The sequence below is a fragment of the Cannabis sativa genome, chromosome 8 (genome assembly GCF_029168945.1).
Source record: "Cannabis sativa cultivar Pink pepper isolate KNU-18-1 chromosome 8, ASM2916894v1, whole genome shotgun sequence".
Classification (NCBI taxonomy): Eukaryota; Viridiplantae; Streptophyta; class Magnoliopsida; order Rosales; family Cannabaceae; genus Cannabis; species Cannabis sativa.
The window spans coordinates 28734960-28746266 of NC_083608.1; the positions used below are offsets into that span (position 1 = coordinate 28734960).

Sequence of the window (11307 nt, forward strand, 5' to 3'; positions counted from 1 at the left end):
TGGGAAGCCATGGGTGGTGTCTCTCACTTGTATTTGGTACATGGATGTTGAAAATAAAATTTAGTCAATAAATTCCTCTTCCTGGTGTGGTAATTGACCTGTGCCACTTCACTATGGCACTGGTCTCCAATTTGGAGAGCATTGCCATTCTCTTATGGCACAGGTTCCCTAAGTCGACTCCTAGGCCAAAAATGACTTTCCTCACTTGTTTCTTACTCCTTGATGTCGTGGGAACCCACTCGAACAATTTTCCTCCCACAATTTGTGAGGAGTGACCTAAGCTATTCTCTTATGGCACAGGTCACCTAAGGTGACTCCTAGGCCAGAAATGAATTTTCTTAATTGTCCCTTACTCCTTGATGTCGAGGGACCCCGTTCGGACAATTTTCCTCCAATAGTTTTCGAGGAGTGACCTGTGCCATTCTACCATGGCAGAGGTCTCCAAAACTGGAGAGCACTGCCATTTCCTTATGGCACGGGTCATTTAAAGCGACTCCTAGGCCAAAAATGACTTTTCTCAATTGTCCTGTACTCCTTGATGTCGAGGGAACCAGTTCAAACACATTTCCTTCCATGGTTCGCGAGGAGTGACCTGCACCATTCTCATCTGGCACGGGTCTCCAAAATTAGAGAGCACTGCCATTTCCTTTTGGCAGTGGTCATTTATTCCTGTTTTCTTATGGTTTTAGTGCTAATTTGACTTTATACATAATCCCAAGTCATTTTCATGCCTAAACAAGTCAAGTCCTTATTGGTTTTCTTGGCGGATTGAGGTCTTTACGGCAAAAACGCTCGGGCAGGCCCATGAACCCTAGTTTGGACACACTTGGGTGTGTGAGTCTCAGAGCCAAATGGTTGTTTGACATTTTTGAGCCCTTCAGAAGTGCCATGGCACCCTCAAGAATTGGGTATAACTTTTGCCCCCAAAAAGTATTTGCTTGTAAGCCTTCAAGTAATGCTTTCGCACTTTTCCCAAGGCTTGCACAAAAAAATACTTCTTTGTAGAGTGCATGAATGTAACTTCTCTTCTGAAGATGTGTGCATGGGCACAACCAATGTCCTTGATTGTTGTGAAAATGTGTGCATGGCCACAACCAATATCTGTAATTGTTGTGAAGGGGTGTGCATGGGCACGATCAATGTCTGTAATTGTTGTGAAGAGGTGTGCATGGGCACGGCCAATTTTCATGGACTTGTATGTGTGGAGTTATTAAAGCATGTGGCTTCTCCTTAGAATGTGAGCTGAGTTATATCTCATGTCTCATGTGGTAGTCGAGTAGAGTTATTTCTCTTGCTTAATTTTAGGACTTTTGCAGGGTTTAAAACTTTTTGCTTAAGGTTTTTGATTCAAAGTAGAGTTATATCTCTTGCTTGAATTTAAAACTTTTACGGAGTTTTAAAATCTCTTTCTTAAGTTTTGAGCGTTGAGTAGAGTTGTATCCCATTCTCAAGCTCATCCTTAAGTAGAGTTAAATCTCTTGCTCAAGTTGGTTGGCAAGTAAGGTCTGCCATGAATAGAGTTAAATTCTCTTGTTCTTCTTATACACTTTTTGGTTGTGCATTTATGTTGTGACCCTCATGTGTAGGTTTGTATATGTCCACTTGTCGTGGAGTGCTTATTAGTTAAGACTAACAAGTCTTTTTCGCATCTTTGGAATTTTTTAAGCATATATAACTTAGTTCATTCCATATCTTGGTGACTTTGGAATTTTAAATTGAATATATTTTTTGGTGCTTATTTTATTCCGATGCTTATTATCTTTGTAACACGGGGTTTTAAAGATAACATTAATTGTTGCCAATGGTAGCTTGCATTTTGCTAGTCCGAGAAAGTTGTTGGCATGGGCCGTAACTATTTGGGTACTCGATTTTAGCATGCAACCCACTTTTCAAAGTCTCAAATGTAGGCCATTCAAGATATCTTTGTTAAGCAGAATTTTTTGAGTTATGGCTCCTTGGAGCGCCCTCACTTGTCTTTTATCTCGTCTATATACCGACTTTGCCCCCTGTCTGAGGTGAAATTTTGAAAACATATTCATGACAAAAAAGCTTAAAATCTCACGCACTTAAAGTGGTGTATCAGTAACGACTTTGAGATTTATTATTAATATTTTTTATGCGAGCACAGTTATATCTATTCTCTTTTGCCCCCGAGTGTTTATAGGTTAAGTATTATCCTATTTTACTCTTTGGTGGGTTTGGCATAATAGTAAAAGATCTAGTTATTGTAGCACTCTTATAAATGTGAGTTTAACTACTTACATTCCAGAAAATAAACGTAATAGTTTAATAACTAAAAATTGAAAAGAGAGTGTCTTTGCAAAAACCTTGAGAAATATTATATGCCTTCTCGCTCCATTGGTGGAGTTTCAACTAGTTGACATCTCCTCCTTGAAAATTGTGTTGTGCATAATGGGTAAGTGTCCCATTAAGGACTAGAGTCTCAATTTCATCTTTGAGGTTTTGGCACTCATTAGTTGTGTGGTCGATGTCCTTATGGTATTGACAATATCTTGAGGCATCTCTCTTGGCTCGATCATGCTTCATGGGTTTAGGAACTCGGAATGGTACTCGGTGCTCACTCTCCACATAGATGGTCACTTGGGCTTCTATAAACTCGGTGTAGATTAAATATATAGGGCGTTTAGGGCCATCACTCCTACTCTTCTTGGGACTTTGATCCTCGCCATCTATGCTTTCTCTTTTGTTGTTCTTTAAAGAGTTAGAAGCCTTAGTAGCATTCGTAAGTTCTGGCGGCACTAATGCAGCTTGAGTGAGCTGCAAGGATTGGAGAGGGAGGTTGTTTGCTATCCTTGCCTCTTCAGTGTTCATGTATTTTTCTGCCCGCTTCATGAATTCGTCAATGGTGTGTGTGCTCTTGCCTTGAAGGCTATTCCAAAATATGGAACCATGGGCAATACCTGCCCCCAGTGCCATCAGTCTTGCACTATCGTCAACGCCATGGGTTTTGGTAACTTCAATGTTGAAGTGGCTGATGTAGGCCATTAAACTTTCTCCTGGAAATTGTCTCACATTGGCCACGGAGGAACATTAAAGCTTACAAGTTCTCGCAGCCTGAAACTCCTTTTTGAAAGCATCTAAGAGTTGGTCCCATGACACTATGGAGTGTCTTTTAAACTTTTTGAACCACGAGGATGCGACTCGAGATAAGGTAGAAGGGAATAACACACATTTCAAATCTCCAACCACTTGGTGTGCTAGAATCAGAGTATTGAAGTCACTTATGTGGATCCCAGGGTCAGTGGTCCCATCATACTTGGTTGTAGTTGGCATTTCAAACTCTCGATGGTAAGGTTATGCAAAGATATAAGGCACGAAAGGCTTTGTCTCTTCATTAGATTCATACTCCATTTTATTGTTATTCAAAGGTTGTTGGAGTTGTTCCTTAAGCATTGTTAAGCGAGGATTGCCATTTGATATACCACAATTAACTCCAATAGGGAGAGGAGGATTGTTGGAATGGTTACCTGTTGGGTTTTGTGCCCTAAATAAAACCCATTTCATTATAATCAGATTTACTAATAAAGATCAGAAATAACATTTTATGTTGCATGGTTCACATGATTTATTTCATGATTATATATATAATGCATAAATTCTATTTAAGTCCAGAACATATGAATTTGTTAATGATTATAGTGTTGTCAGCACAGTGGAATATAATCTTGATTATATGTTCAAAAGTTTATTCCCTGATTTGTCAGTTCACTGGATTTAGACTGACATGATAATCAGCGATAGGTATTCTTACACCTTGGGCATTGGCATAGTTTACCAGTATCGGATGTATGGAGTATACATTGGAAGGGACCGATATTGAACTTTGATTAGATATGTTAAAATTTACCGTAATATCTATTCAATTCAATATCACCTGTTGATCTTAGATCAAATGATCTTAATCTTGATATGGTTAGGTTCGATCTCAAGAGTATTATACATGTTCTTTGATTTGTTAGTTAAGCCTACTTTTGGGTCAGGGTGATACGTACATTTTGGGAACATGATAGTATAATTGAGTGAGAGCGCTAACATAAATATGGAATCTATAACTTCTATAGGAATTTAGAAGTGAAACGATGATATCCTTCGAGCTTGGCTAAACAGAGATAAATGGTTGAGATCTCATTTCACTTCGCTAAAATATCATTTATACGGAGCTAAGTGTTTTAAGGATAAAATACATTGAAGGTGTAATGGTAATTTAGTCCTTATTCAATGTAGATCATCTATGAGAGGGTCATTGATCAAATTAGGATTATAACAATGGATAATTAATAGCGTATCTATATCGTGCAACATATAGAGTGTTCTATATAACTGAGAGTGCAATTCCAATTTCTAAGAGTGGATTCAATAAGGAATTAATAAGTTAGGGAATTTACTTGGTAAATTTGGTTCAGCTTATTGGAAGCTCGGTTATATAGGTCCATGCTCCCCATACTAGTTGAGACCATACTGCTTGTAAGACTCAGTTAATTGATTTTAATTAATCAATTATAATTTTAAAGTTAGACTATGTCTAGCTTATGAATTTTCACTAAGCAATGGCAAAATTGTAAGAAAAGAGATTCTAGGTTTTATTTATTAATTAAGAGACTTTATATGTTTAATAAATAAATATATTAAATGACAATATTATTTAATAATTAATTTTTAGTTATTAAATAATTAGAATTGGCATTTAAGTGGTTAAATTGGAAAATTGACAGTTTTGAGAAAATAGGATGGAAAATTGACAAAATGGCAAAATTGCAAAGTGGGCCCATTATCCAATCCTAGGGTCGGCCACAATAAGCAATTACCATTTATTTTTCTATTATTTTAATGCCAAATAATTCTAACCTAAACTTAGGTGGTTACCTATAAATAGGTAGTGATGGCTTCAGGAAAAAGATGATGCATCTCATTCCTTCAGAGAAAACTTTCTAGCCGCCACTTTCCCTCTTCTTTTCTTCTTCAATTTCGAACCTTGAGTGAATGAGTGAGGGCCCACACACATCAAGTGGTATCTCAATTATAGTGTGGAAGATTGTGAAGAATCCAATCAACAAGAAGGAGAATCAGGCTCAAGAAGGAGAGAAAGAGATCCAGGTCCAGATCTTGGTGATGCACTGCTACAAAAAGGAATCAAGGGCTAGAGATCTGAACAGAAGGAGTCATTATATTCCGCTGCACCCAATGTAAGGTTTCCTAAACTTTATATGTGTGTATTTTATTGTTTTAGAATTCATATTAGGATGTTAATGAAACATACATGGTAGTAAATCTAGATCCTGGTAAAATATATCCAACATTACCAACATGTGGAGTGGCTCCTTGATGAGGAGGCATGTTGGTGCGGCTACCAACATGAGGATTGGCTCCTTGGAAAGGAGGAATATTGGCATGGTTACCAACATGAGGGTTGGCTCCTTGAAAAGGAGGGATGTTGGCACGGTTACCAACATGAGGATGTGTTAAATTAGAATCTTCTTTTTTAGAGATGCCCCTATACATAGTTTTACTTGGTATTTCCCCATGGTATTGAGGATTAGTGGAATGTTCTTGATAGGACCAATGTTGAATGTCATCATAAATACTTATGGAGTAATTTAGCGAGTCGGTGCTATCGCTATCTTCGAGGAAGGTTTGTTGATGATTTTATTGTGCCCCTAGTTGGGAATATGTAGCGGTAGTTTGTGACCTTGAAGGGTAACTCGGTTCTTGAGTAGGTTGTTGCCTTTCTCGGTGAGGGTTCTCCCTTTTTTCTTTGACGTCGACCCCTATATTACTTGGAGCATGAGGTAGTCGCGGAGATGGGTCATGGCTACCATGTGCCACAAAGTTTTGATTACCCAATGCATGATTTGCAACATTGTGACACAAACTCCCATGTCCCCTCTATGGAGGTTGTCACTCAAAGGATGCTCCATATTTCCTTGGGATTCATGCTGAGGAGGAAAATTATGTGGATTGGGTCCTCCTTGATTCCTCATGGGGTCATATGTGGCACAACTACCCCAATAAACATTTTCCAAGCAATAAAACAACTATCCAAGCTCAGAATTGAAAAACACCATCACAGCTCCAAGTTTGAGTTCTAAAATTCAAAACTTGCCTAACTCTACTAACAGCCATTAGATCATGCTCAAATCAACACAATACAACATAATTAACCTTCAAAAAACAATATTCCACACTAATAGCAACTACAACAGCTAAAATCACAATTCATGCAAAAATCCATTTTCTTACAATTCAAGAAATCAAAGAGGAGGATACTAGAAACTTACCTATAGCTTAAGATCTCCTAACACCAGCTGGAAGAAGCTTTAATATGCAGAAAAACAACCCCACCCTAGCTAGCTCTAGGTGGGTTTCGAAGAGAGAGAGGAAGGAAAGAGAGAGAAGGAGCTTTCTTGAATTTTTCTTATTTTTGAATAAAATGAAAATAACAAATGGTTTTATTAAAAATAATCAGCTTATTAAAGCTTTAAAATTCAGATTAATACATCCCACAAAAGACAAAACTCCCACATGCAAATTGACCAGTTTGCCCTTTCACACTAAATATCATAAAAAAGTCACTAAGGGGTATTTTTGTCAACTCTAAAATCTCGACTATTCTCAGCATTCCCAATGTCTAACTATATTGTCCCGATATACTAAAAATACTATGATGTGATTCTAATAGCCAAACACCACGTTCCAATGTTGTCGGGCACAAAACTTGCAAAATTATGAAATTTCTATGTATGACATATAAAATGCATTCTGAATTCAAATAAATCATCATAAATTAATAATTCTAAACTAATAAATAATTTTCATAATTAAACCTAATTATCTACTAATTTCCAAATTAAAGCTAAGCGGTCTTTACAAATAATTTAATTATATAAATATCTTACTTCACAATTTGTTACATGGACATTGTTTATTCAATTTTTTTAACAAACCTATTATTTATTTGATCTAAATTGCTATGATTAACTTGTTGACAGATCCAATAATCTTATTTTAATCATAGTCCAATTGTCAATAGATCCTATAAATAATTTATAACATGTCAATTTTGTATTTCTTTCATCTCTGTAAGCCTAGAAACATGATAGGGCCCATCCAAATTATTTTGACCTGTTTGAGCCTATATGTTTGTTTTTGGGCTTACATGCATATATGAAGCCTATTTATTTCTAGATAGATTAATGGAATAGGTTGCTAAAATAAAATATCACCTTATGATAGTTTATTTAGGTTCAATTAGTATTGGGCTTATTCAATAAATAATAATTATTTAATGAAAGGTTAACTTCCTGTCCTTTGCCCTTGTGTGAGAGTTAGGGAGTCATTAGTAGTGGGTACGACATACTGAACCCAACCCTCCCTCACATGAACAATCCCAATTGTGAAAGCTCATTTACCTTATTTAAATAATTGTATTAGGCTTATTATACTAGTTTAACCTAATTAAAATTTGATTAGCAACATAATTAATTTTGAAATAAATGGAATTAATTTTTTGTTTGATAATTTTAAAATTAATTTAGAAAAACACACTTAGTTTACAGAAAAGATTCTAGATAGTAATTTTTAGTAACTAATTTATATTTTCTAATATTTAATTAAGTAGAAAAATATATTTAAGTTGAAAATTAATTTGTTAATTAATTCTAGACCAACTTAAATTAGAATATTTTTTCTTAGAACTTAAATAGAATTAATAATTAAGATGATTTTATTCAAGATACTTAATTATTTGTTTCTATGTCATGAAATTTAATTAAATTAGATAATATATTTAAGTTGAAAATTAATTTGTTAATTAATTTTTGACCAACTTTATTTAGATTATTTTTCTTAGATACAAAAATTAAAATTAATAATTAAGTTGATTTTATTCTAGATAATTAATTAATTTTATTTTAATAAATTTAATTAAATAAAAATTATATTTAAGGTTGAAATTTTTTAATTTCAGATCAACTTAAATTCGAATAATTTTTCAGAGTATATTTTATTTTATTTTAATAATCATTCCCTTAAATTTTGAATTACATTTTATTTTAAATGTAGATATTTCAAAAATTTTCAATTTTAAAAATTAGATTTAAGCTGTAAATTAATTTCAGACCAACTTAAATCATATAAAATTTTCATTAAGTATTAATTGAAATAAATACACTAAAATATATTATATTTTAATTAGAAAATATGTAATTAGTTTATGAATTATCTACATAGATTTTTTTTCTAGGTTTTTTGGTATGTTTCTAGATATATTTAATTAAAGTAGAAAATTAATATTTAAGTTTATTTTGTTCGAGATACTTAAATATTTGATATTTTTCTTATGAGATTTAATTAAATAGGAAATTTTTATTTATATTGAAAATTAATTTATTTAATTTTAGAGCAACATAAATTAGAATAATTTTTTCAGTTTTATTTTATTTTATTTTAATGAATTTTGAAAATGAATTATTATACATTGGATTTTGAATTCAATTAGATATATATTTATAGAAAATTAAATTTGAGTTGAAAATTAATTATTTAATTAATTTTAGACCAACTTAAATTAAGTATTTTTCATAATATTTATTGGAAAATTAATACTAAGGATGAAAAATATTTTTATTTTTCAGATCTTCCTAGGATATAATTTTATAAATATTAAATTAAAATTTATATTTAGATTTATCTAGATTAGTAATTTTAATTAAATAAATATATATTAAAATAAATAGATTAAAATAAATGTCAAACGAAAATACAACTCTTTAAAATAATAAGCTTTAGTTATAAGGATATTCGATCTCCATTGGTTGTTCTACACAATTCTTCTTGTAATGAGTAATCATCCTTAATGGATGAACGTTCATTAGCAATTTAACATCGTAGAATCTCAAAAGATAAGTATTATTTGCAAGTGTTTTATTCTTAGTAACGTCCACCCCAATAGTGCCTGCTAAGAGTAAGACTTACAAGGTATGAAATAATGGTGGGAGCTCATAAGATAGAATGGCCTTGACTCTCACCTAAACGGGACAACACCAGATTCTAGTCTTGTTTAAATAAAAGGTTGCTAGAATGGTAGCCATTTTAGACGAGTTGACTACTCTATTCAATGAATGATATCTTTGACTCTCGTCTAAATGGGACATTGTATCAGTTTGTTGGAAACTTTAGAAATTATTTAAGATGTGTTTGTTTCGTATTTTCACATGTCATTCTTACTTGCAAATTGTATGATAATTTCTAAATGTGTATGAATTTATATTGAACCTATGTTGTTTTCTATTATTAATGTTGTAGTTATAAATTTTAAATCTTCATTGTTGGTCTAACTTAGCTTGTTGTTTTTAATGGGACAAATCCCAAAGGATTGCCATCCATTAGACAAACATAATAGTCTTAGATCTTTACATTTGTAAATACAACATCTACTTGTACATCCAAAGATGACAACTTAGACTAGTGTTTACAATATGAAACAATGAAGAATTTTTATAAAATAAGAATAACTTTGACTCTCGCCTACCGACACATCGTTAGATTCTTACTTTAATCGAAATTATCTTTTAGTTTTTCCTCTTAGCTTTTTCATTTAGAATTCGCTTAAATATTATATCATTGGATGAATGGTTTATAAATCATCTACTTATGATGTCACTCTAATTTCTCTTATGAAATTGAATGGCACAGATGACTATATTCCTGACATTCTATCTCAAAATGATATAAATCATCGATCTTAGAAATCTCATACTTGTATATGTTTAATTAGGGCAACTTAAGCTTAGAGTTAGATTAGTAGTGGTGGTCCAAGCTTGAATAATTACTCAGAAATATCTGGTATAAATTTAAGTCTTTGACTTTAAATTTTAGATTCTAAATAAAATTTTTTATTTCAGTTTCCTAGAATACATTGGACAATACAGTATGACTTTCACAAGTTATTAATATCCATTTTCTGTCAATGGATTCAAACTGTATGTTTATGTATGGAATATGAGTTTTGTATTCTGTGACCAAAATCCACTTGGACTATTCTAAGAACTCTTTGATTTAACTAGACTTAAGTCATCAGGACCACAACAACATTCTAATATATCTATGGCATTAGCATCTCGTTCATAGTGGTTTTGACAAGATCATTCTCTGGAAAGAGAAAATATGCCTATATCCACTTGAAAGTAGGATCATCTATATTCACAAATATGGATGTATATTCAGGGGTGGATATGAGTTTTTGTTATATTCTTAAGACGATCACTCTAGATATTACCTTATGCAAAGAAATTTGAAATGGTTGAGAAATTTCATGAATTTCTAGCAATGTTGAAAAATATTAAGGTAAGTGGTTAAGATCTTGCGAACTGATAGGGGTGGAGAAATATTTGGATATGCAGTTCAAAGATCACTAAGTTAATTTTTTTTAATCGTATTCAAACTTACCTCCCGAGAAATTCAATTTTCATATTGATGATAGTATAAGGTTATGATTAGTTACTAGTAACTGCCTAAGTCCTTCTAGGGAAATACCCTAGTGATAGGAAAATTTCAGAATGATGGAATGGTTATGTACTTAGTGTAAACCATTACTAGATTCATGGATGAGCTTATCGTGAACTTAACAAAAGTTAGAACTTTTAATTTAATCTTTGCATGTTTGATAGCTATTCTAAGTGATTAGGGGTGGACCATCCTATGGTTATTCAGTGAGAAAGTGTTTATTTCAATAAATACTAATTTTTTTTTTAAGAATATGACTATGTCTGAAAATAAAGAAGCAAAGTAAAGGAGATATTTTTTCTTGATTCCAAAGTGTTATATCATCTTATTCGATATAAGATGGTCTCACTGCTCTCTTGTCTTGACACAACCGATGATGTTAATACCACTTCTGTTGTTAGACAGCAAGTCACGGTACCTTGTCGTAGTGGGAGGGTTTTAAGGAACTCACCCTATTATGACTTGGAAGACACTTGTGATGAAATTCGGATTTGTTAGTTTAAACAGGTAATGGATTGTTAAAATAAGGATCTAAGAAGTAAAGTCAAGAGAACTATGGTTAAAAGCATTCATATGGACCAACAAAAAGTTTTCTATTACAAGGACAAGAAAGGAAATTTTTAAAATAAGTCTATTCAAGGGACTTAACAAAACCTCTTGTTCCTAGTATTATAGGTTTGAGTTTATCTAAACCTGTGGCTTATGGTATACTTGGTAATTTACTTACTCTAGTGCAAGCAACTTACTTTAGTAGGTTGCTATAGCATTCTTCTAATGGCAATCTAT

The 11307-nt window shown here is 32.8% G+C and overlaps 1 protein-coding gene across 1 annotated transcript; it reads right to left on the minus strand.

Moving 5' to 3' along the window:
• Window positions 1-2373: 2373 nt before the first annotated feature.
• On the minus strand, window positions 2374-3006 carry LOC133030527 (uncharacterized). The gene has a single exon (XM_061103302.1). The coding sequence runs from the start codon at window positions 3004-3006 to the stop codon at window positions 2374-2376; it is 633 nt and encodes a 210-aa protein (XP_060959285.1).
• Window positions 3007-11307: the final 8301 nt, after the last annotated feature.

What these genes read in the sequence shown, in the direction of transcription:
- LOC133030527 (XM_061103302.1), bottom strand. Translation starts at nt 3,006, where the DNA reads ATGGCCTACATCAGCCACTTCAACATTGAAGTTACCAAAACCCATGGC.